Source organism: Monomorium pharaonis, chromosome 3, assembly GCF_013373865.1.
Source record: "Monomorium pharaonis isolate MP-MQ-018 chromosome 3, ASM1337386v2, whole genome shotgun sequence".
Lineage (NCBI taxonomy): Eukaryota > Metazoa > Arthropoda > Insecta > Hymenoptera > Formicidae > Monomorium > Monomorium pharaonis.
The window spans coordinates 10,708,392-10,734,918 of NC_050469.1; the positions used below are offsets into that span (position 1 = coordinate 10,708,392).

At 38.9% G+C, this 26,527-nt stretch overlaps 3 protein-coding genes across 3 annotated transcripts in view; 1 reads left to right on the forward strand and 2 right to left on the reverse strand.

Moving 5' to 3' along the window:
• LOC105832243 overlaps positions 1 to 2,596 on the reverse strand; it is a 44,014-nt gene extending 41,418 nt beyond the window's left edge. Inside the window, exon 1 of the mRNA XM_012673025.3 lies at positions 2,349 to 2,596. The gene's annotated coding sequence lies outside the window, so the exon portion shown is untranslated. The remainder of the gene's footprint in view (positions 1 to 2,348) is intronic.
• LOC105832245 (5'-3' exonuclease PLD3) overlaps positions 1 to 26,527 on the forward strand; it is an 82,156-nt gene that overhangs the window by 39,971 nt on the left and 15,658 nt on the right. The gene's annotated exons all lie outside the window — the stretch shown is intronic.
• Positions 4,390 to 26,224, reverse strand: LOC105832246. The gene is made up of 13 exons (XM_012673033.3): positions 25,570 to 26,224; positions 16,944 to 17,044; positions 13,020 to 13,152; positions 12,840 to 12,907; positions 12,482 to 12,739; positions 10,966 to 11,071; positions 10,467 to 10,597; positions 10,122 to 10,377; positions 9,972 to 10,039; positions 9,818 to 9,892; positions 9,433 to 9,684; positions 9,121 to 9,354; positions 4,390 to 8,708 (listed from the first exon to the last, which is right to left on the reverse strand). Exons 2-13 carry the CDS (start codon positions 17,041 to 17,043, stop codon positions 8,581 to 8,583), a joined length of 1,809 nt encoding a protein of 602 aa, XP_012528487.1. The 5' UTR covers position 17,044; positions 25,570 to 26,224; the 3' UTR covers positions 4,390 to 8,580.

A 26,527-nucleotide genomic window follows, 5' to 3' on the forward strand; every position in this document is an offset into this window, starting at 1 on the left:
AAAATTTCTCTATTTTTCCCCTCAACATTGATTAACGTAGTATAAAATCAATTTAGATCGTGTTTCATTCAATTTTAAATAATGGAAGGATTCGCGCTAATTTACCGGTGTAAATTATAAAATGTAGTTTATCATAATATATCATAATATATTATAAGAAGAGAAATAAAGAAGAGGCAGTTGAATTAAAAATACTGCTCGCATATTATAATTTATAAATATAACATTTTTATTTACAAATATATAAAATTTTTATTTTTAACCAAATTATATTAATACGCATAAAAATAATAAATGATTTGATTAAAAAAGATTGTAAGAAATTTTATTATATCTTTTGAGAAATTGATAAAAGTTATTCGGCGCTTGATTTTTGCGGCTCTCGGTACGTAACCTACAAATCATCCTTTGTAGTACTATATAATTTAATCTACCTAATTATTTATACGATTTATGTAGTTCATTGTAACATAAGAGATAATAAAAAGATAATTGAATAAAAAAATACATGTCTATTTACAAATGTAAAGTTAATTTGTTTTTCAGTTAAAATTATAAATTATATCAAGTGTGTTTGAATAATAAATGAATCATTGATTTGGAAAAGACAGTGAAAAGACGGGGAAGCTCATTATTACTTTTGGGAAATCAATAAAAATAACTTGATATTTGATTTTTGCGTACTTTCAGTATATAATCTTTGATATGAATACAAACTGCCTTCTTAATGATATTGCAGGTAATTTAATGCTGCAAATTAACTCGCGCCTTTTTCGAGACCACTGATTCAATAACAAAATTAATGCACACGTGCATGTAATATTCGCGTTACCTTGACCGTTAAAGTTAAAGTTTAAACTTGGGCAATAAATCGCTATACGCGCGTGACGCTTTTCCCGTGGCTACTGTTCCCTGCGAAAACCGTGCGGTTACGTTGCTGCAAAATAACTTCGTGAAAGACTTGTGCACTTTTTTTCTTTGAACGTTTTCTGCGTCGCGCATCGACGTAATACAACCCACCTGCAGCGTTCGCAGCGCGAGTCGAATCATATTACCCAATTTGTTACTCAATTCGTAACTGTTGCTACACCCGTGAAGCAAATTCGAATCCGAGGAAAGTGCATCTATTGCGAAATATTGTCGATTTACGAAAAAATTACCGAGATAGCAGCGCGTCAATGCGCTTTCGATACGTGTGAATGTTTTCATATTGAGTGGCTTCTTGAGACGCCTCAATATTATTGCACTGTAATATTTGCACAATACTGAGGCATTGAGTTTGTTTTCAATTGTCTCAATAAATAATGTACAATATTATGAATCGTCTAGCCACTTAAAAAATACTCTACCACAGCAGTATCTTATAAATTCTCGCAAAAATCCCCCTCGCTTCAAGCGCGATTATTTCATGCCACGTTGGTTGTACTAATTGCAACGGTTACACAATCGCTAGAAACATTGGGACGGTCGTGTATCCTCCGCTCGCGATAAGCGCGCCACTCGATTGCTCGAAACAAGGAAAGTGTCACCAGTGCTATCCGAGTAATTACGGTCAGCAGCAGTGACGGCTTAGCTTAATTAACCGTAGTAATTTCCTTTCTAATGCAAACGCTGCAATATAGGTTGCAGCTAATAATACGCATGATACGTTCCGTCTCCACACTTTAATAAGAATTCTTAATGAACTGACTAGTTGGTCCTACGATAACAATTTCAAGGAAAGTCTCGGGTTTTTACGAAGTACTCGTTTCACTTTTTCTGCGCTGCGAAATGAAAATTCTCACCAGCCGAGTCGCCCTTATTTCGAAAGACTGTAATCATCTTCCCTCCACGAGCTACGATATTGTAGATGGTTGCTGATAATACACCTGATGTTTTACTTCTGTTTCTTATTGAGAATCTTTAATGAATTTAATCACGGCTTCGGCAACAATTTCAGAGGAAAGTCTCGTTTTACGAAGACACCGTTTTATGTACGCTGTAAAATGGAAACCCTCGCACACCAATCAAGTTTCTCCCAGTCGCCTTTACGTCGGAAGAAGTTTCACTTTGAGCCAAGATATTTAACATTGACGACTGCAGTTATGCTAATCCCCAAATTGCAGTGAAAGAAAGGTCGTTCCTAATACGTTCACGTCGAAACGACTGGGATTTTGCGCGATGCGAACGCGAAGGGTTTAACGAACCGTAAATCTAAATAGCTGAGCGTAAAGAAGAGAACGAAAGAAGAAAAGGAAACGAAAAACCGAAAAGAAGAACATATCGGACGTGTATGATCGCGGGGGGAAGGGAGCAATTGCACGATTTTCCCTCTTCTACCCCGGTGATTCTCGGCGTGATGAACTTACGGGTAACCGATGCGACGTGCGGATGCGACGGACGAGCACGACGACACGTCGGTCATTTTTCAACCGGGCGGATGATCGGGCCGATGACCGCGTTTCCTTGACAGGTTCCTCGCACCTTACGTTGCAACGAGGCGCATCACATCCGCGACCGGCCCCGAACGCGCGAGGGTTGATTGACCGCCGGTGGCACAGAGAGCGCAGTGCACTATCGATTATACGTCCGCTGGTAGCGGCAGCACGTGGTGCCTGCCTTCGACTAGGCCAGTGTGCGCGCGGCCCTACGCCCTATCGCCCAGAGGGAGGAGGGCACCAGCCGTTCGCTCGGCGCATGTTTATCGGTGCTTTTACGGGGCCGATAAGGATCCCGCCGCCGCCGTCGCGCCGCGCTACGATGCGCTCGGAGAACAACCACCACGTTCTGCCGCGAGAGACCGCGCTGCCGCTGCGCGTTCCAGGGGGGAGGGGGAGGGCACATCATGTCCCCGCAGAAGTATTCCGTACTTCCCGCCGATGACAGAAATATCGCTCTGCTTCGTCGAAAGTTATCATGCACGTCTGACAATCGTAGGGTCAAGGGATGCGGTACCATCCCGGACAATCGGCCCACATTTCTTTTTCTCTTTCTCCCTTTCTTGATACACCGTTAAATTTTGTAGGATCCTTTTCTTTTTTTCCCCTGTAGTTTTAAGACACCTGCGGACGTCGTTAATATTGTATGAAAATGCCAGTGAGCGAAATTTACTCGATACCGTCGATCATGACTATCGTGATGGAATTCAATTCCCTAAGGTATTACCACTTCTACGATTGAACGGAGTTACGGAGAAGATAAGAAGAATCTCGTGTTCTGTCCACTTTTCTGAATCTTTTGCTACGGCGATACTCAATCGTGGGTGTACCTTTCCTTCACCTGAAATACATTATCTTCAAAGTATTGTTGTTTTAGCTCATAAATATATTTTGAAATTGTTTTATAAAAAGTTATACTTTTCATAAATATAATTATAAATAGATAAAAGATTAAAAATCTTGCTCAACTTAATTTATTTTATTCGCTACTGTAACCGTCATTATGCAAGTCGTTCTGATACAGGCGGCAAAAAAATATAATCAATCACGGATGATTAGAATCATATGGATGAAGCAGTCAGAGTCGCGTAGTAAATTTAATTCACAAAATTAATCAATGAAAAATTCGTGAAGCAAATTTTTTTTCTCAACGGTTGTAAATCAGTTAATTATGAGAACATATCTCCGTTTAACGACTTATCTTAAGGAAAGTTTAATTTATCGGGGTTAACACTAACCGACATTGTTACAGTCGCTAAACCGGTGGACTTTAAATCATCTGAAATCTTGCATGCGCGAAGAAAATGAATTCGCTGCAGTCACGCGAATCGCCGTTACGTGCCGAGATCGGTCGAATGAGTTACTATTTCTTTCGCGGAATATATCAGTCTATGCAAAAATTAGCCTTCATTAAAATGCGCGAGATACAAATATGTATTTCTCTTTTTATATACGGTCGTAGTTATAATTCTATTGTACTTACATTTCACATCCTTCCGATGTAAGTTGTCTCCAATTATTCCTGATTTATTTAGAAACTAAGTATACGAATTATATTCACGTCATAGATATGCAAACGCGTATGAATGACGCTTGTTTCTTTGAGGTTTCCTTGTAACTTACACCGATATAAGATAATACGAATCCCGTCGCTCGTTCAAAATTGCACTCAAATACGAGTCACATTATTCTTATATTACATCAACCGACGTTGAGAAAATCAATAAAGAAATCCAACAAATAAATTAAATATTGATACGGCAACCAGTGTCGACCTTTAATGGTTTAATATATCTCAAGCGTTTTGTGACGCTATATTTTGTGATACTAATTATAAGACTATATTCGGTGAGAAATTCGGTGATTTGACGTTAACGGTTGTATGACGCGCAACGCTATCGATTACGCAGTTAAAGTTAGAAGCATCAAAGAAGTGAAGGTATTAAAGTTGGGGGTTTCGTCGACACAGACATGTGTTGGCAATAATCTTTTTATTTATTAAGAAAAGTCTCCCTGTTATATTAGCGTCGTTGAGTAAGTACCGTGTCAGTTTTGCGCGAGGATAAACATATCTCGGCGTAGTTTGTTCTCGCATATTTCCGCACGCGCGTAGCAAAATAAATCGGATATCTTCTCTCTTTCATTTCTCTTTTCTTCTGTACGAAATTGTCGTTGCGGCGAGTCGCATCCTGGACGAATCGTTTATCCAAGGCGCTTTACAAGAGGATGCCGTGTAAATATCGTACAATTAAATACATCGAGGATAAATAGGTCGTCGTTCCATATCCGTACGGTTTTTAAGAGGCTTACATCCGAACGGGGAGTGTGACTAATGCTCGCAATTATATTAGAATGGCAAGAAAAGCCGCATTCAAACCGCCTTATACGCTAAATATTTATAATGTAATTCATCACAGCAATAAACAAAATATACGTGTGCGCATGTGGATGTACAAAACTCGTGAGTTATCGTCTCTGCCGACTCATATCTCTTCCGCCTCTCTCTTTCTCTCTCTCTCTCTCTCTCTCTCTCTCTTCCCTTTCGTTTCCACACCTTACAAGTTATAGCTTACTTTAGAAATATTAAAGTTAACATCGTGTAATATCTGTTTCCGGAATTCAATATAGCCGCATACGGGGGATCATCGCATGTTTCACGCAATAGGGGTGACAATTTAAGTTTCATAATATATTACGCACGCACAGTGTGTAGCAGTCGAATTTTGCCAAAGGAAACTGTTGTACCGAGACACTCTAAGATGGAAAATAACCAACCGTTCGTACTTTTGTGATTCGCATAAGGCATTAGAAATTGTATAAGGCATCGGTTGTCGTTTCTGTTTCGCATTCAAACACGCGTAAAGTAACAAGGCCTGCACTATATATATCGCTACTATTGGATGTCGTCTCAAAGTAGCGCATGAAACGATAATTGTACAATATAACAGAACGCTAGTTAGGCTGATAATATCAGTAGCGACGATAAAAATAATGGCGACGGCAATAATGAACTAGACCTCTAAAATCGAGAGTTGCTTTCTGCTTTCGGAAAATGACGCTAACGATATATCTATAATGCGATAGTTATAAAACTTACGCAAAATATATTCGTATGTATATGACTACGTTTTCGTTTAGCGTGTGAGAGTTTCCGTGTGTGCGGGGGAGGGTAGGATATCGCGACGGGTCATCCTATTTGTACAAAAATAAGAATCTGTCTTTGTTATTTAAATGTTCAAATATTTAATAATCCGAATCCATACACTTTCGCACATCAACAAATCTCCTGTGAATTCCGGAACAGTCCATTATTTAGAAAATATATGATATATACAGTAAAAAAATGCCTTTAGAGCTCAGCTTCGTTCACTTATTTTCTTTTTTTTTTTTTTTTTCGTTTTGGCTGTCACGTTTGCGCCTAGATGTGATGGATATCACAGAGTTAATGGATGTAGATCCGACTAAAATGTAGTATATAATAGAATGTATGTCCGCGTAGATATACTCGTATGTTCCTCTACACACTGCTCCTTTCTATATCGTTTCCCTTAATTACGCGAGCATGTGGCATGATGTATGCAAGTACATGTCTGTGTATGTATGTGTGCACATATATGTATATATGTAATATATATATGCACCACATGTATGATCAATAAAACTTTGTATATGTACATATTTCAATGCATTCATTTGAGAAAAATATGAAACTATTGAGATTCGCACAATGGACCGTATTCTCGGTTTTTCTTCTTCCGTTCGTGATATCATTGTAGACTTATTATGCTATCATCTCTACTTGATTTACTCGAGTCGGTACAAAATTTCGTTGACTTATGCGTCTCAGTTCTAGTTGAGATTCTCCATTATTTTTGTTACTACACTTTCACGAAGCTGACCGTTGCTCTAATGTTGCCAATGTTATGTGAGCGGACTAGCATCTTTAAATCTCAACGCTTTATCGTATTATTCCTCCGAAACGTTGGGAATAAAAGTTTATGATATTTTAATAACGTTTAACTGTAGAAATAAATATTTCGAAACATCAAAATAAAGTGTATCTTTGCTTTAAACTTTTTGTACCACCCGAGTCTCCGCATACGAAGTACGTTATACGGAATGTAAAGATACAATGATGATATAAATAACGTTCTCGGAATTAACCGATTAATACAGTATAATTTATCACCAGGTTGTAAGTATCTCTGCTACGCTATCTTAATTAATGAAAATGTAGAAGAAAAAAGCATACGAAATACCTAAGGCCTAGTCGCCAGTATTTGTACAGTACGTATAAATCTCGCGCCAGAGATCACACGCGTATCAGGCTGCCGAAAAAACATATCACTCGGTATTCAGAGGAAATCCCCTCATCGTGATATACATACTCAGCGTACATTGATCGAAAAATGCCAATAGCGCGCATCGAATTGTGTATATCATCGATGACAAGAACGAGATGCGTAATCGATCTATTCCGACATCCACTAACTCTATGCTAGAAATGCAAAAGCACTACACACGCGCAACTAGTACAAGTCTTAATGCATCCGCAAATGTACTACACCTGCCCACCTTTGCGTCAGATTCATTGAAAATCTCTGTTATATCGATTGACAAATATGAATATTGTGATATTACTATTCTTGTTGAGAACTATCAACATTGAAAATTTATTCTGTACACAGTTTGATAAACTTGAACATGTATGTAAATTATACAAGAAAATAAGTCATATCTAATTAGTCGTGCATTTACATACCAATATCTTATTGTTATTCAAATTTTATTATTAGAAATTTTAAATGTTTGCTATAATTTTGTTTCTGACAAATTTCATAATCATAATGTCAATTTTATATTAGAGAAATTGTGAAATTTTTTGTCAATCTATCTATTTTATTTTTTTCTTTAAACTTATTTTGGTTTACAAATATATATATATATCTATATATATATATATATATATATGCATGAATGTATGTATGTATATACACACACACACACACACATATACATATACGTACATATATCTATAGCGTAGCACGAGTGTCGTACTCTTGCGGATCTCCTATTGCGAGGCCGATCTCGAGAATATCCTTGAAAATGCACGCACTCCCAGTGACAAAATGCAATATCGTGAGCGGTATAATTGTTATACTCTTTTAGAAACAGTCTTTATACAATATCTCAATTGTATTATGTACAAATATATATATATAATATACTAGCTATAAGATAAAACCTATGTGCTATATATATTACGTTAGATCCAAATATGAATTTAATCTATCAAATTGTAATTACATAGCAATCTTTACTCGAAAATAATCCAATTAAAATCTCAATTACTTATACCCTAATCATATTTACAATAACGCGATAGTACTTAATAATGTACATGAGTCTTTGAGTTTAAATACTCAAAAGAGTGGTCGTGATTCGAGGCTGTCCCGTAAATTATACACTTTCAAAATTCAGAAGTATTATATCAGGACTAGGTAGTATTTCAAATGTGTATAACCCAAAAAAGCTTAAGATACAAAATACTATTTCGTTATCTTGTATCCCAAAGTAAAATTTTCGAGAATATCTTTTGTATTGTTTAAAATCACATTTTCAACAATATTGAATATTTGAAATATATAGTTTACATAGAATATTTTGTATTTGAAATTTATATTTACGATGTCTTTTTTTTTCTAGTCCTGAATGTGTCATTTCGGTTCTTCCCTTCGCATAGAATTAAAAACGTATAAACAATCAAAAGTTAGACATAAAAAATTATTGTTAAAACGTTATATCGAAACTAGTAGTCCAGAGTTTGGTCACTCGTTTAAAATACTAATCTGCAGTAAATTACAATAAGTATTGTACGTATAAAAAAATAATTTACAAGCGTGTATAAGTCGCTTCATTTCCAATTGGAAACAATCGTAATCCATTTATGTAATTAGGCTGTTTCAACGAAACGAAAATTAATATTGTCAGTAATAACGGTTTAGCTGCACATTTCCTACCTCTTACTTATGTATTGACAGCTCATCGTTCGGTCAATAGCTATCAAACTGTTAGAGCTATATACACTTCCAGAAACACGCAATACCTGAGAATTCGTGCTGGAAATTACAGTACTTTGACAGTCTTACATAATAGCTGCAGATCATCTCGAAAGTAATACGCACAGCGTATTAATAGCGGCGTAAGCTGCTATATGTAAGATAAACAGAAGCTGGGACAACGATGAGGCTGATGCCGCGTTTGAAGCCTTCATTAAGTCCTCGCATACTCCTGTAACACAGAATGTGAATGTTGAATATTTATGCCATGCTTACTTAGTATGCATTTATATAAACCCAACATAGTGTAATCATGAAACTAGCGGACTACAGCAAAGTATTGTAATTATCTCGTTATTTCAGTGAATAAGTTATTCTAATCAGAGATACTGCTGTATTATTTCAAATATTATTATTAATTATTTCATTAATTTTCTAATTATTTTCTAATTAAAAATCTTTATTTATGACATTATTTTTATTGAATCGCAACTAACACAAATAGTGTTACAAATATTACAATAATGTGTAAATTTTGATAACGAGATAAATTCTCTTGATCTAGTTTTCTTTGTGTGAAAAGGAATATTTGTAATTTTTCGATTATTTCTAATCGCATAAAAATATCATCTTTTTATAATTACCTTGATTAGACAATCTGTACGTCCATTCATCCTTGGCTTCTCTTTGACAAGTACGCGATGGCCTCGATAGCCATAATTCTTTTTCCTGTTGCTTCTGCCTACCACCTCTGTCTCTGACACCTTCGAGAAGCATGGAAAAACAAAACGTTTGTCCCAGACTGCCTTCGGAATTCCGTTGCGACGCTATCGTATACCACATTCCTTTCTCTTCCCAGCTACCGTGACAAAAATAGGCTGCCAAAATATATCAAATCTTTAGTCTCTTTTCTTCTTATAATTTAAGAAAAGTAACAAATGTTTATTCGTATTTACCAATCTTCTCATGTTCGCACGTATTGCCGATTATTATTTCGGCTTGATCGGAGGTGCAGCCTACTTGAACATTTGTATTTCTGCATTCCTCGTCTTCGATGTTCTCTTGCCAAGTCCGCCTCTTGGTTGTTCTCGACGAATCGCTACGTCGCTGCCGTCTCGATACGGCGGTCGACAACGCATGTGACGGAGCAAAATCCAAAATCTTGTACCGTCCTGAATTAGGACACCTTCTTTGATGCAGGGACGTGGCTGTAGAACGAAAATAGATATAATTTGCATGCATTTTGCTGCTCGCCCACTAACCCGCGATAGCATAGTGAAGACGCACAGGTTTCATATATCAATATTTATGAGCAACGGCGTAACATGGATTAGCACTTACTTATTAAGGTCGTATACGGCATCATGGAGGGATCCGAGATTGAACACGCCTCTTCTGGCATAATAGCTTTTTGAGCTGTAATAAAGAAAAAAAAAGAAACGTTCACTATGTGCGTAATGTCAGTTTTTAATTCCGCATGCCAAAGTGCACCCACCTGATTGCTGTATCTCGATGATATGGCTGTCTCTTTTGTGAAATATCATGCAAACGTAACCAATGTCGCTGCAATCATAAATAAGAATAGATTCGAACGACTGTCATGTGCATACATTAAAAATTGTAAAACAATTGAGAAATCACTTACCAGCCGCTGGTGACGTGAGCAACCAGTTTCACTTTATTCCCTTGCATATTGTCATTCGGATACAGCTTCTCCAAATTGTGACAAACGATTTTTTCCTCATGAATGGTCTCATCGTTTGTATTCTCTGTTTGCATTTTTACTCTTAGCGTGGCGTTCTTGTTTGTAAAGTGATAGCTTTTCGAGCCATTGAGAGAGTGCCAGTCATGGTGTTGAGTTACCCAGGCCGGATATTTGCATCTACTGTGCTCTTTGTCGACTGTTAATAAAAAGAATAATGCGCAAATGATACAAAAGTGGCACAATTATTGATCTTGAAAGACACGTTTATTTCATTCGCACAATTACCTTTCGTTAGTTTTATGGTGGGTGAACCTTCAAAAACTGTAGTTAGGCCGTTGCAAGTCGGGTCGCCGGACTGTGCAAGTAAATAAATCATCTTCCCCTGATGATGAGACTTTTCTTCGTATAGGAAACATCTATCGGATAGAAAATGATTCGATGTTATTCTACAATAATCTTAAATAAAAACAAATTTTTTATTTTTTTTTTTGTTCGTTAATCATCGCATTTCCATTGGTGTATATATACACGCATAAAGAGAAAGCTATAACAACAATTGCATGGCTATGTGAAAGATGACAAATAGGTGATTAACCATCTTTTCACCTTATTAAATTCAGCTAGTCTTTTTGCCATAAACATCATGCTAAGAAGTATAACATGCTGAAATTGCAATACATGAATATATTGTATGCAATTGCAAATAGACATTGCGACAAAATCGCAATAACAGCATTGTCATGAACTTTAGATAATACGTTATATAAAATAAAAAATGTTTCACCTGTACGTTCTTGTGCCACTCGTTAGTGCGCTCCTCTCTTTTAAGGTTCCCACTAGATATTTATTGCGACCATCGTTCCAAATGGCAAGACATTGTAGCTCCTCGGCTGCACAAGCAATCAAACATACAAAAATTTTATGTATATTCTGTACAAAAGAGTTTTAAAATGTAAAATATTACGAAAATATATTTTTTAAATTACATACAAATTTAATTATATACAAGTTTCAATTATCTTATTAAAGAATCTGTAAGGATAATATTGCTTGTATTATATAAAAAAACTAAATTATTAATAATTTATAAAATCTATATAAATAAAAATGTAAATGTTTGTTCGTCATCTAAGACCCCCTTAAGTTTTTCACCGATGGCTTTGAAATTTTGACACAACATTGCATTCGTAACCATGAGTGTTGTTATGAAGTCTGATTTTGGATGTACTTGGTGTTTCAAAAATGATGGCCATAATTTAATTTTAAACAATATTTTTTAAAAGATATTTTTTTGTAAAAAATAGTTTTTTATTAATATTATTGAAATTTTGACACATTGAGACAGGGAGAGACGGCTAGAGATAGGGAGAGACGGGGAGAGACGGGGAGAGACCGGGAGAGACGGGGAGAAACTTGTAGAGATAGGGAGAGATGGGGAGAGACCGGGAGAGACCGGGAGAGACCGGGAGAGACCGGGAGAGACGAGGAGAGACCGGGAGAGACGGGGAGAGACGGGTAGAGATAGGGTGAGACGGGGAGAGACGGGGAAAGACGGGGAGAGACCGGGAGAGACGGGGAGAGACCGGGAGAGACGGAGAGAAACGGGGAGAGACCGGTAGAGACGAGTAGAGACGGGAAGAGACGGGGAGAGACCAGGAGAGACGAGGAGAGACCGGGAGAGACGGGGAGAGACGGGGAGAGACGGGTAGAGACCGGGAGAGACGAGGAGAGACCGAGAGAGAAGGGGAGAGACGGGAGAGACCGGAAGAGGCGAAGAATGTTTCTATTGTGTTTAAATTAAGGTAATAAGAAAAATAAAGATGGCTTTTATTTTATTGAAAAAAAGGAACTTATTTAAAACAGTCTTTTGAATGGATTTCTAAATCCATGGCAGCTTTTAGAAAAAAAAGTTAGAAGTACGTGAATAAATGAATATTAAATTTATTAAAGATAGATAAATGCTTATTCAAAAATAAAATAAAAAGAGCAACAGTAAAGCAAGGCTCTTGAAAGTTAAACAACGAAAGCAAAGAAAATTTAAAAAAAACGTAGCATAAGAATAGAGAGCCACAGCAACGCGTGACAGGGCATAGCTAGTATTTTTATAAAATCTTTAATAGCATGAAAAACATTCTTGATAACAATGAATATATTGTTACTCAAATTAATATTAATAAATTAATAAGCTATCTCTGTTATAGAAGTAATGAAATGTAATATTATAGAAGTAATGTAATGTGTAATACATCAAGCACGATAAATTAAGTCAACGAAGATAATCTTTATAGCGATCAACTTACTATTGCTCTCAGTCCCCGTAACGTCCGGGCATGCTTGATACTTCAGGAGAAGCTTGCTCTCGTCGGTACACTTCTCCGCGAGACTTATAGGCTGAACACACTCACCGTAACCCCGATTGTACGTGAATTGGAATGATGCCCCGCTAAAGGGACAAGATATCGGTTTCGAGTTCATACGGAACATCGAATAGAGCGTATCGTCCGAAGTAATTATCGCGCACATCTCTTCCAAACTCGTTCGCTCCGTGTTGCACCAACCTGGGAAAAAAATTGTCGAATCAATTTTTAACTGCTCCTGAATGACGCTTACAATTTTACAATTAATCTCAACATTGATGAATTTACAATGTAAACGTACCTTCACGATACTGAATAACGTTCTCATGGCGTCCGTTGATGATCATACAGTGATAACAATTTTCGCCGCTGAAACAATAAGCGTTAAGTTTCCATTACAAATCGAGTAGTCTGCGATGAAATGCGCGATCACGAGCATTTAATTTTTTTTTTTCACGATTTAGATGAGCAGATAACTTACTATACGACGTATTTGTCGTCCATTCTTTCGATGCATGCTCGTTCCCCGAGAACGGTCGTGTTTATAACGACTGTGTGCTGCTTGCCATACTGATACCATTCTCCCGACCAACTTGATGGAAACTCGCAAGCTCCTGAAACATGGGAAATATATTTTACAACAATATTAATCTATCTTAGCCAATAATTTCTATGATTACGTAGTTACGATATATATCAATCGCAATCAATTTTTGTACGATAAATGCTTTAATATAATAACTAAATTAAAAGTCTGTAAATGATAAATTATGTTTGTTTTTTGTAAAGAAATTCTTTAGTGAAAAAAGTAATCTGTATATATTAAAATTTTACTAAACTAAAATCTGTAATTAATTGAGTAAAAATTCAAGAATAAAAGCTTTTTATGTTATATTACATCTCTCTTATCTCTCTCTATTATTGAATGGTTATAAAAATATTATTACATAATATTTTATGTATTATAACGTGACTCGATAATGACTCATGATTTGTAAATGTATCTTTGGATCACTGTGTATACGAGAGCTCTAAGGATAGAGCTCTCACTACCAAGTTTTATTATATTTTACTTCTATTCATTATAAAACATACACGCCCATTGCAAATTATAAAATCATCTCGATTGTTGGCTCATTCGTTAAAAGGATTCTTCTTGGATAAAAGGAGATCAGTTTCTTTTTAATCAAAGTCTACATTCATTCAGGTGAAGTATCCGAAAGCGAAGACTCGCTTGATTGGGAGAATTAAGAGGCTAAACGTGGTCGGGGCTTTCATTAAGAGGCGCGGACGATTAGAAAATTGCTATCGGGCCCAATACAGCACGATTACTGCGGTTAGGGCGTGAGAGTCAGGAGATGAAGAAAGGGGACTGCGCGTGTTGCGTTGGGTGTGCGTGGCGAAGCGACGAGCGATGCTCGGAACGCGCGAGCTAGGAAAAAAAAGGGAAAAAGTTAACGACACGCGGACCGCATTACCCGTCATTTTCCCAGCCTTCGTCGCCTGTTTATCTTAGTCACCAGCCGCCAAGCGACGCTATTTAGCGAGTTCTAATGAAAAGTTGCCAGACAGGACGAGAATGCTATAGCGGAAAGTTTTCAGACGCACGAGGCAGAATGGAGCAGGCTCGTGGTGAATGATCGAATGTCTTCGTTCCGAGAGAGTTTATAAATGGCAAAAAGAATATCATTAAACTTTTTTAAGCGGTTTAATTAGTTAGGACAGTCCCGTTCCGATAGGACAAATATTTATCTTCCGGAATCCGTTGTATCTGGCAAGATAAACGACGTGTGTATTGTGATACAAAGCGACTCGCGTGATTATGATAAATTATAGAGATCAATCATTCATGCGTAGCTTCAAACGTGGGATATAAATGGTAAATTAATATCAACTCGGCACTTTTGTGAATGAAACAATTTTATAAAGTAGAATTTATTAAGTTGTTGGTGTGTACAGGGAATTCTTGTAAAATATTCCTCTTATGGGCCGTGGTCCCCCGAGGTTACGAGCGATAAACGCCCTTGGACGAAGGGTTAAGGTCCGAACGTGCGTTCGACAGTGCGTATATTTACTGGTTCGCGATGTTTGGTGCGTTCGATCGAACATGCGTACACGTTTCGGGGTGGTTCGTTGCTTGCTCGGCGGCGCGAGCGATGGCGAACGTCAGAAATAGCCGGGAAGAGGGCGGCGGAGGAGGAGTAAGAGGGGGAGGGGGAGGAGGAGAGGAACGGAGAGAGGGTGCGCGAAGGGAAATGGGATACACACGCGACAACGTCTACGGGGTGTCCCAGAACCGATCCATGCCTTTAATATTAATGACGGGCACGTCGACGAAAATGGAGTCGGTGTTTCCCGAGGGGGATGTTTCGTAGGAGGCCATTACCCCGTAACAGTCGACATAAGTCATCTCTAATTAGAGTTCTAAAGTGTTCAGACGCCGGGAAGGCAGCCGGTTCGCCTGAACATTTAGGTAAACATTGAGCCGTACCGCCGATTACTCGTCGCGAAAAAGGCAAAGGAACCCTTTCGTGGAACTCGGAAGTTATCACTCTTCTTCCCTCCCCCCTCGATTTAGCTTAGATTTCGGCGGGGGGTTCTCGGACACCTTGTATGCTAAGCGGTGCGCGCACGTGCACCGCGCGCGAACCGAAACTACCAACCAGCAAGGCAACGTGAAACGCTTGGCACAAGCGGCGAAAAGGAGGAAGGGCGAGGAGGAGCGTCGACCGTTTTAGACACGCATCTTTCGTCGAAGGAACATCATTTATCTCGACGTGGTCGGGAGAGGAGGGTAGGCGAGGGGGATAAAGAGGGATCCCTCCCTCTCGTTTCTCTCTTTCTGTCTCTATCAGACGCGATCGCGCATCTTCGGCGGCGAGAAGAAGCGGCGACAGATATCGCAGGCGCGCGGACAGCCGCTCGACATGCGGCGGCGGCGGCGGCTGTTTTGTGCGCGTCTCCGCTCTTTAACAGCTCTTTTTGAGAGAGGCCCGCAGGGCAAGCCGCGAAGCCGTAGAAAAGCGGGAGGGGAAGAAGACCACTCGTTAACGAGCTAACGAGCGCGCGAGTACATCCGCGGCGCGAAGTTTCTCTTCCGTGCGCGCGCGCGCGCGCGCGCAAAACGCCCAAATCGGAGACACGAGGAAACCCAAGAGGACGACTTAAAACCCGGGTGAAACATGACGAATGGGCTTCCTCGTAGCGGAAATGGTGTGTCCAAGTCCGCATTTAAATATATTCCTTTTATACAATGTGTTAAATGCACTCCTCTCGTGCACGTGGCGACGTTTCTTTGTGAAACCGAGATGACTACCACCCTTAACGAGAATGTCGAGACGCATTCCCGACGAGCTGCGACACGTTATTAAGAAAGAGTTCGCTTCTCTTTCTTTTGCGCGCGCGTTCCTCTTCTCAAGAATAAATAAATAAACGCAAACCTCTATTTGTCAGTTTTAAAATAATTTTTACCTCGAGAAATTCTTAAAAGTTAATTATCACGCCATTTAATATTGAAACTTCACGAGCTAATAAAATGACAAAAGGCCGTCGTTCGTGGAAATGCCGAATTAAATTTTAGTAGGAAATAAATCGTTTCACTCTTACACAGAAAATACTTCCCATTCATCAAACGCGTTTATTTGTGAATATTTGTGAAATTTTCCCGTGACATTTTTACGCAGGCAAAATTAATAAAAACATTCCGCGATGATTAATATTTCATATTTTTTTATCGCATCAGAAGGGCAATAAAAATATAAGCAATAAAGCGTTCAAATTCCGAGTTAATATGAATTTATTTCGAAGCGTAGTATTTATTTCGTTTGTCTCCGAACAACTTTCGTAAATTTTCCGGTTTTAGTACACGTATCCTCTATCTTTGACACGTAGTTTTTAGGTTTCAACCCATGCACCTCTCTCTATCTTTGACATGTAGTCCTCATGTTTTAGCTCACCTCTACCTTTAGCATGTAGCTCTAAAAGAGAGATAAGGGAGTAAAAGTAGACAGATTGTATTCTATGATAACAGTTTTAGAATAGCGTTAAGAAATGACGGTAAATGTCAACGCGCTGACTTTGGTGACTTCACTTGATAACACTGCACTTACACAATCGTTGCGACAGATCTTTACACAGAGAGAAAGAGAGAGGGGGGCCTTTAACGTTCTTTAAGGTGACAGTAAATATCACGCCTGATACGCCTGGCATGCGAGGTGAAGACGGTAAAGTGGCGTTCAAGGGCGCTCGTATGAACGAATAGACGTAATTATTTGCTGTTCCGTCATTGTTCGCGCATTATCGAAGACGGTGAGCGGTATACACGCGCTCGCTCGACGGTCGTACGTGTATATGTAATATGTGCTCGCACGCAGACGAGCTCCCGGCCCATTCGTAGGTGACTCACCGTTTGCGGAGGGTAAATCGACCAATGGTAGTATCACCAGCACCAACACCGATACTGGGGTGAGAATCCCTTTCCGACGCGGGAATGTCAGTTCCTGCATCCTGGAAAATATATACACACACTTTCATTATACATTGAATATATACACACACACACTTTCATTATACATTGAATTATGCACGGGGGTTTACGGGAGACTTTTTGACTCGCGGATGGCGAATGTCGAGACGTTTTACTTTTCCGTGAAGTTTTTCTTTTCAAAGTTGCTAGTTATCGTTTTTAAGGTGATGGTCCTAATTATGGGCCATTTAAGATTAAACCAATTCTTATTGATTCGTAGAAGTTTAACGATTAAATATTTAGAAAGAGTGTTAATGTCAGTAAAGACATTATAATTTCAGAGAAAAATTATTTTATTCCATAAATCGAGATTTTGAATATAAAAAATTACGTATATCTTAATTATGTGTTGGCATAAATTTTATGTTCACTTTGATTTTTTTTTAGCATTAATAAAGTAACGAAAAAGTAGCAAATCATTACTTTTTAAGCAACGGTAACGAGTTACTTTTTAGAACTAGTTACTTTTTCAACTCGATAACGAGTAACGATGACAAGTTACTTTTAAAAAGTAAGTTTCCCAATCCTGAATATTGACATGTTTAAATTCAAAATTATTTTTATATTATTATGTGTATTACATAGTAAAATTATATAGTATTATGTTGTGATTAATCCAATCGATTATTTTTCTTCTTTGTCGTGAAAAATAAATTACTCTCGATGTAAACGAATTATGAATGTCATTGATAAATAATCCTTAGCAAGTTGCGCGGTGTGTCGTTCGTTATCCTATAATGAAATGAGAAAAATAAATAACAGGTTCAGGGCCGTTCTTTCAACTTCTTGGCAAACTTACCTATCAGGTAAATATGCGTCTATCTTTATTTATTTAAGAAAAAAAAAAGAAGATAGACACATGCTTACCTGATAAGTAAGTTTGCCAAGAAGTTGAAAGAACCGGTCCATAATAAAAAATATATTTTATATTTCAAGCAATAAAGTCATATAAGTTACACTAGTTAACATATTATTAATATGACGTATAAGAAATGTGAGATATAATAATCGACGTGGTAATAACCGCGAGTGACATCGCGCGAATATTAAAAGTAGATCGGCACGTAAGTAGCACGAACCACGTGTCTCCGTGACGATAAACCACAAAGCGCGTACAATGGGGATGGAAAAAGGTGATAGATAACCTGATGTATAAAGTAGATAAAATAAGTAGATTAGATTTATTTACCTCGAAGCAAATGCTTTAAGAAAAGAAAATAAACTAAAAATAATACATAGGCAGTATATATCCAAATAGAATTGATTTTTAGTGAAATAATAACAAAAGGAAACAAAGAGATAAATTAATGATCGTGTATGAAAAAAAAAATAATCGTGGAAATAGATATAAATCTAGAAGAAACAATGCCCTGAATTGATGGACAAATAGATTTAAAAAAAAAAACGAATAAGTTTATTATTTGAAACGAGTGCTCTAAGCGGATAATTAAGTTATCGTGCGCTCGATTAATGAATTCAGTGCGTTTGATACATTTATTTCACAGTACATTACATAGCTCTTCTGAATTATTCTGCGCCTATTGCATTAATTTCATTAAATTAGCCGAGATGTGATTCGCTTTATTTAATGCCTCGGAATAAGGGGTAACGTTCCTGTAACAAAACGCTCGCGGGACAATTCTCCGTATGCTATGGTTAGATCCGCGTTCCAAATTCACGGTGTCAGGTTATTCCGGTACCAAAAAGTTGACGACAACACGACACGTAGAACGGTGTCGCTACACAATGTGCTACATCACTGTTATCGTAAATGAATCATGTGTGCTCGATAAAATCAATATCTCGAAAACGGAACGGCCAGTTGGCTTTCCGTGAATTAAAGAGACATGTGTTGTGTGGACTTGCATACATTTCCCCGTGTAATTGTTTTCGTTCCACGCTTTGGGAAATCTCCCTTACGTCCGGTAAAGCTGACTACGTCACGCTATATGCTCATGGGTATCGAAACTTAATCAATTGCCGGGTATAAGATCAATACGCTGGAACGAGAACAACTAATCCTCCCGTTTTGTGCAGACTTGCAGATTAAAGGTTCCGTCGCCCGAACCAAAACACTCCCGAGATGAAAAGATGATAGGTGTGAGAAATTCAAAGATCGTGACAACAACTTGCAATTTCGTGGAGGGGGGGGGGGGATAAACGTGAGAGGAATAAACGCGCTAATTGATAATCACCTGCAAGCGCGCTCGATCTTAAATTTTCGTCGCCCCAATCAAAATGACTTTGTAATAACACCAATCGATCGCACCTTCACTACGCACACCGGCATACGCACTACACTAAAAAAAAAAAAAAAAGAGAGATCTAGCGAGACACTCGAGTAGAAGAACTGTCCCGTAAAAAATCCAAACGCATTGTTGTATCTGCACACATTTCCTCTCTCCGTTTCTTTTCACGAGGGAGTCGAAGATATTTGCTTTATGCGCGCAGCGGGAGAAGGGTCGGCTGCGCTATCTCGATCATGGATGATCAAGAAGAAAACAACGGAAACACTCGCGGGGGATGAAGTGTCCCTTACGTTCGCGGGTTTTTCGCGGAAGTGAGAAAGGGGGAGCGGACGCGACGAAAAACCTCGAAACGCACATCACCCGCCGTCGATCGCGCCGGAATGGGAGCGAGGGGGTGCTATCGGCGATCGTCGACGACGGTGGCTATAGGAGCGATAAGCATCTCGCGGTGGCGGCGACGGCGCGACGACGAGCGTCCACGTACGTATCGCCACGTGAATGGAAAGAACAGCGGTTGCATTATTTAACAGGGTACACGTGTACCGCTCTGCTTTGTTATACGACGCGACAGCGCGATGCGCGGCCGCGCGCGTAAAGCTCTTCCTTCCTTCCTTCTCGTTGCTTCCCGTCGCGTTCGAGATGCATGTGGCGTCATTATAGCCCATATTTGCGTTTCTACGCGCTCGATCGTCACGCAATCTCGATCGGTCGATCTATCACGCGGCACTCCACGCCGGAAGTTTCGAATGACGGGGACTCGCATCTCTTTCAGTAGCGCGTCTCGCCAACTTTTGTTTTGTGAATTACTTATTCTTTATCGGTTCGAAAAATAGTTCGAACCGATAAGGAGAAAGACTCCAATACTGTTAAATATTGAAGAGATTTAAATGAATTCCTCGAATAATGTTTTGTTATTTTTAACTTCCATGTATATCGACATTCAGCATTTTAACAAAACCATTTCACAAAACATATAGTTCGAAGGACAATCTTATCTAATCAATGCATTTCTGTGATTGAATTGCTTAGTCATATAGTAATTATACATAAATATAGATATCGTTTACTTTGAAACAATATCTATATTTACGTATGCACCTAAACAGGTAAATAAACTAGAATTGAATCAAATTTAACATTTCTTGAAATTGTTTAACTTTATTGTTTTAGTTGAATTAAGAACATATTGAGAAGCAAACCGATGAGACCTATAAGAATGATAAGAATAACTCAAAATGAGTATAATTCGACATTATGAATTTATTAAGTACACATACATAACAGTATACATACTATACATTATCAATACATATTGTGCATCGAAAATGTAGAGCTTTTCTCCTGTCCTTCGAGAGCAATGTTTTACTGAGTGCAATTATTTGTTGCACAATTTAACCCATTAAATCTTAAGAAACCCTACGCGCCTTTGTTTTACGCTTATAATACGAATGCTAATCAAAATTTTTTAATCGCACTTGATATTTAAACAAAAAAAAATTGCTTTTTCTGAAAATCTCATTGACAACGAGATAAGAAATGTGAAAAAGGAAAAAAGATTCTTCTTGCTAAAATTAGCTATCAGATAAACATGTGTCTATCTCCATTTTTTTTAAATAAATAAAGACAGACACATATTTATCTAATACGTAAGTTTATCAAAAAGCTGGAACAACCGGCCCTTAAGGATTAAAAGTGAAGGTAAAGTAGTAAAAGGCCCCTGCCTTTTTACTGATCAATATTCAACAATTTCAACAAATAATTTCGTTTATGTTTTTAATAGAATAATTTAAATTTAAAAAATACTTTTTATAGATTACTTATAAATAATAATTATATCAAATTAATCGACTAAAAAAAATAGATATTTTTTTAATACTAAATAATAGAAAAGGTAGATAAAACTCTTGCTTTTTTTTACTTCCACTCACAACCTTTGTATCTTTTCTTCCAGACATCTTTTCCCATCGCCGACTAAATTTTCGTAGAGAATCACTCTTTTTATACTCTCTAAATATTAAATATGCGGTCCAAAAATTTTAATAAGGATCCGAATTACAGAAGGATTTAAAACAGAAAAGCGTGTATGAGCCTTCTTGAACTTAATGAGTTAATTTAATTTGTTTCATCATAAAATAAAGCAATTATTTTTATTCTGAAGAGAGAAGGCAAACACTGCACTTAAATGCTTTCAGAAATAACTTCAAATATTTTAACAAACGAGTTTAAAAAAAAAACCGTAATTTTCGTTCCGACAGCATTTATTTAACGCCTATTGGGAAACGGTGTTCTTTATTCTTTATTATCTCAAAAGTTCCATTCGCGAAACTCTTTAAATTGCAATGATGTCCTTTCGGCTATTGAATTATTCCGTAACTACCGGTGTCTCCACATCGAAGCAATCGCCTTTATTCTTGCCCGTCCTAAAGCGACCGCGGCTGAAATGACATTCGATAGCGGTGGGAGAACCTATATTACAGGTAGGACTATAATTTTAAAAGGGACAACGAATCGCTAACCATAGTTATTCCGAGCTATCAGCATGATTGGGCACTTGTGTTTAACAAAGCGCGCGGGAGGCTTATTTGCAAACGGACAAATCTCTACTTTCTCCACCTCCCCAAATGTTATTTTATATATACATATATGTAATCATGTGGTAGTGGATATCGTAATATAATCTGAGATTTCTCTCAGAAGCGGAGCTATTTTCATCGAGCGAAAAAAAAATAGTCGACATAATGTGGTCGCGCGTGGTAAACCCGCGCGTGTCCTCGCGGACGAAAGGATCGGAAAATACTGTAACTTCTGAAATTATCAATTTATAATTAAAAGCATACATATTAGATGGCCGTTATCTCCGGAGGACGATTGTAGACGTTTAATATTTGATTGGTCATTTTATATCTGCAAATGTCTGAAAGGCAACCGTCGTTAAGAAAGGATTTAATGCCACGCTCGTTGCAAATGGATATTGCATAGCACGCAACGATTATGTTACGCAGATCTTTTCGAGACGCACGTTCCGCGATATGCGAGCGTACGCAAGTCAAGTTTCCTCCGTCGACAAGACGACTCTCAGACGGTGAACTATTATATTTATTTTAAATGCGATCCGTTTATCGATCTCTAAGGTTGCCGCGGCTGAGCGCTGAATAAATAAACGGTAAAGTAAATAAATGCCAGACGAACCGCTCCAGTTTCTTGACGCTGACGTAACGCTCGTGATTATCTCTCAGGTGAAATATCATCCGTTTTCCTCTTTATCATGCTGATTCACGGTCGTGGGTCGAAATCGACGGCGTTTAGCAAGTCTTATGCGTCCCGAGCAAGAGAAGGAATGACGAACGAGGCCGCGTTGTTCGGAAAAGCAAACATTACTTCTTCATTAAAATCGCTCTGCCGCGCACCGCCATTAATGTGGCCCTTTTATTGCCCGATGTGTACGAGTCGTCGGGGTTTCGATTCTAGGTATAGCAGTGACGATCATTTATCATATCAAATGGCTTCCCCAGTCACGGACGCATTAGATTTCAATTAGGGTGCGATCGATGATGACCTTTGACATTCAAAATTTTACGTGTCGCGCTATTCGCATTGGTGCATTTTGCAAAATGTCATCTCGAAGCACCTGTTCAATTATTGATAGAAATAATAATTGTACGATATAATTGAGCCAATTAGATAATTCAAATATCGGTGATGGAAATTATAATACAAATAAATTAATTAAATCATACAGTAATCGCAATGATAAATGACAAGCAGTTATAGGATATAATAATAGTGGGATATAATATTAACAAGCTATCGGGAGAGAGAATTGGAATGCTTTTTTAGGAAAATATTTAACGCTGGTAAAAAAATTTGCTGTTGCTGTATACACTAAAAAAAATTTAATAGATTGAAATAAATATTTTTTCAAATAGTACCAAGCAGAAGTTTTGTAAGAAATAAGTAATATTTATTTCAAATAAAATAATATTTTCTATAATTTAGAAAATGTATTATACATTTTCTATTAATCTATAAAATGTTTGATAAGTACATTTTCTAAATTATAGAAAATATTATCTTATTTGAAATAAATATTCTTTATTTTTTACAAAACTTCTGTTTGGTACTATTTGAAAAAATATTTATTTCAATCTAGTAAATTTACTTTCAGTATACAACGATTAATTTCGACGATATCTCAGACACATATTTAACGGTATTAACAAATTTCGTGAGAAATCACATCGATTGTCTTCTTACATAAGGCATTTAAATCCAAAGACCTACGTACAATGCGATAAATTACGCCCGCATCAGAAAATTAGTCATAATTCATCGAATCTTTGCGGACGCAATGAAAAATAAAAGAAGAAAAAGATATCGCGGAACGACCGCTCGACGATCTCCTCAGGTACCTCCGGGTACCCTGAGAATGATGATTCAGGAACAGGTCGGGACGGGAAGACCGTCCCGTCGACTACTATCCGAAACGGGACAAAAGGCAACCGCGAAGTCGAGCCGGTTGCACCGACCGACGTCGGTTAGTCCTTTAATCTCTCCTCTGTATCTTTATTATAGTTGCGATTGTACGATCAGGAGGATTGTGTGTAATAGGGGGAAAGAGGATATCGCCGGCCGATTGAATAGCCAATCAAAGCGATCGATACAGCTGATCAACCCCATGGGACGCGTGTACTTTACGACACTAAATCTGTTCATCTTAGTTACAAGTTTAGTAGCTTTCTGTTCTTGTTCTTTTTCACTTAAGACATGAACGTGTTGGCCGTAGAAAGAAAGTTTGCGGAGAAGAAAAGTGTAAAAAGTGCTGATGAAAAAAATCACGTTTAACGGTCGATGAAATCAATAATTAATTTAATCTATTTCCTTACATATTTGGAATTTTTAATTTTTACATGTCTATATCTAAAATTTTTCTCTCCAATTTTTGCGTTTTTTAATCTTCACAACTTCTCTTTCAATTTTAAAAATTAAATTGTTTTCTCACAACGTTTTCATATTCATTAAATATCTATGTAACTTTATAATGCAATTTCATTAAAATTAAGATGAATAAAACTTTGTCATTAGTGTTTTTATATAAATTAACTTGAGCTAATTATTTTCTTACATTTTTCAGAATCATCTTAAATTAATATCAGTACCTTGATATTTTCTCATAAAAACATCAGCAAAATAATACATGAACCGTAAAATAAATTATGAAAAATTCAAGACATCGTACTTATTTGATTTACAAAGGCATAAATACTTGTTTCATTTACAAAGGTATAAAAATACGAATGCTAAAGGAGTTAATTATATTAATTAATTTAAAGAGTTGTTAACTTTTTCACTTACATAACAACACGAGATTCAGTTATTGTATTCTTATTGTAAACCCAATTGCGCCGGCGTTTTGCTCGGCATTGCACCCGAACTGTGCTGGAAAAACATCCCGCATTCACGACGAATTATTTCCTCGTAACTGTTTAAGAATAGTCCCGTTATTTTCAACAGTGACACCAAATTGTCAAACAAGCTCGTAAAAGCTTTTGTTCGGGATACCTGCATTCCCCGAAATCACTGCGCGCGGTGTCGGCCTCGAACAAAGATTGAATTCACTCCGCCGCACGAAAGGGTGTCTGTCCTTAGTTCGACCGAACTTTCTTTCATACGTCTATACGTAGGCAAGGACTGTAGCGATAATAGCGGTTCGCGAACTTGCTAAGTCAGGGTTGACCGTTGCAATCCGGCTCTCTAAACCTTTCTCTCTTTTTTTTTCCCGTTCGCTCCTTTCGACTTTGCCATAGGTAAAGCGAGACCACCAAGAGAAGGACCAATCTGGCGAAAAGTACATTTTCCCCCAAAAAAAGAAGATAGATAATCCTTCTAACCGGACCTTCCTTTTTTCTCGAGAACAAGGAATTATGTGCCCCGTATGGGAGTAGGTTGAAGGCATCTGAATATTTACCGGTGAAAAAAAAGGGAACTTTCTTCTATCTCCTTTTGAAAACCGCACACCCACGTTTCGGCGTTGGCGGAGAAAGAAAAAACGTGGGAAAGCGCAGCTAATTAAAACGGAACTTCGAAAGGGATAACGATCGCGAGGATGGGCGGTCGTCGGCCCAGCGGGGGCTGATCGACGCGATCCTCGCGGCTCCGAGTCGGAGGCGCGGGGGTCAAGGTGGATGTCGCGGGGGGGGGGGGGGGGAAAGGAAGGAAAGAAAGAAAGAACAAAAAAAGGTCCGAGAGGCAAGACTAACCTTCACGCTGGCTAGTATCCGTCACCGTGGCGAAGTAGAAGAGGAGAGCAGCCCGTGGAAGCAATCACATGATGCACTAACATGCACCGACGCACGACAGCGCGGTCGCGACGACACCGTGGTTACCGGGTTGAATCCTCCGACGGGGCATCGGTCGTCGTCGGGACGCCGCCGCCGCGCGATCCGTATCGGCCTCGGCACGAAAGTGACAGGAGCGAACGTCGTCCAGGACGATCCTTCGCGAGCGGCCAGGGCGCCTCTGTCTCCCTCTTCCTTTCTTCCCTTGTGTGTGTGTGTCCCTCTGCCTCTCTCGCTCGCTCTCTCTTCCTCCGTTTTTCGCTCCCGCCCTCCAGACAAGGTGTTCCGACACGGGCGTCGAGGTGCACGGGACCGTAACGAGGCGATCTCGCGAATGCGGCGAACGCGAGCGCGACACCAGGCACACACGAGGGGCGAGGGGGGTGAGGAAGGGGAACGCCTGTCGCGATTCCGCGACGTCCGATCTCGAGCGCGAGCGACCGAGGCGGAGTTCGGTGACACGACGGTACGCACGCCCGTGTGTCGTCTTCTTCGTCGTCGTCGTCGTCGTCGTCGTCGTCGTCGACGTCGTCTCCGGCGGCGGCGGCGGCGGCGGCAGCAGCAGCAACAGCAGCAGCGGAGCGGAGTGGCGGCGGCGGTACAGTGAGGCAGGGTTAACAATGGCGGAGTACGGCGACGTGCTCCGAACGTAGTACCGTGCGTCGGAGGTGGGGTGGGGGGAGGTTAGGGGCTCGCTCCGCCGCTAGATGTCGCGACAAGGCGGCACTCTCGCGCGGTGAGTTACGACCGTCCTTTCCGCCTATTTTCGGAGCCGATCAAACGATCGAAGAGAAGGAAGACGGGAGAGAAAAGCGGCGCGTGGAACGCCTATGGCGATCCTCCCCCGTAGATTTTCCCGCAGGCTAATTTTTCGCCAATC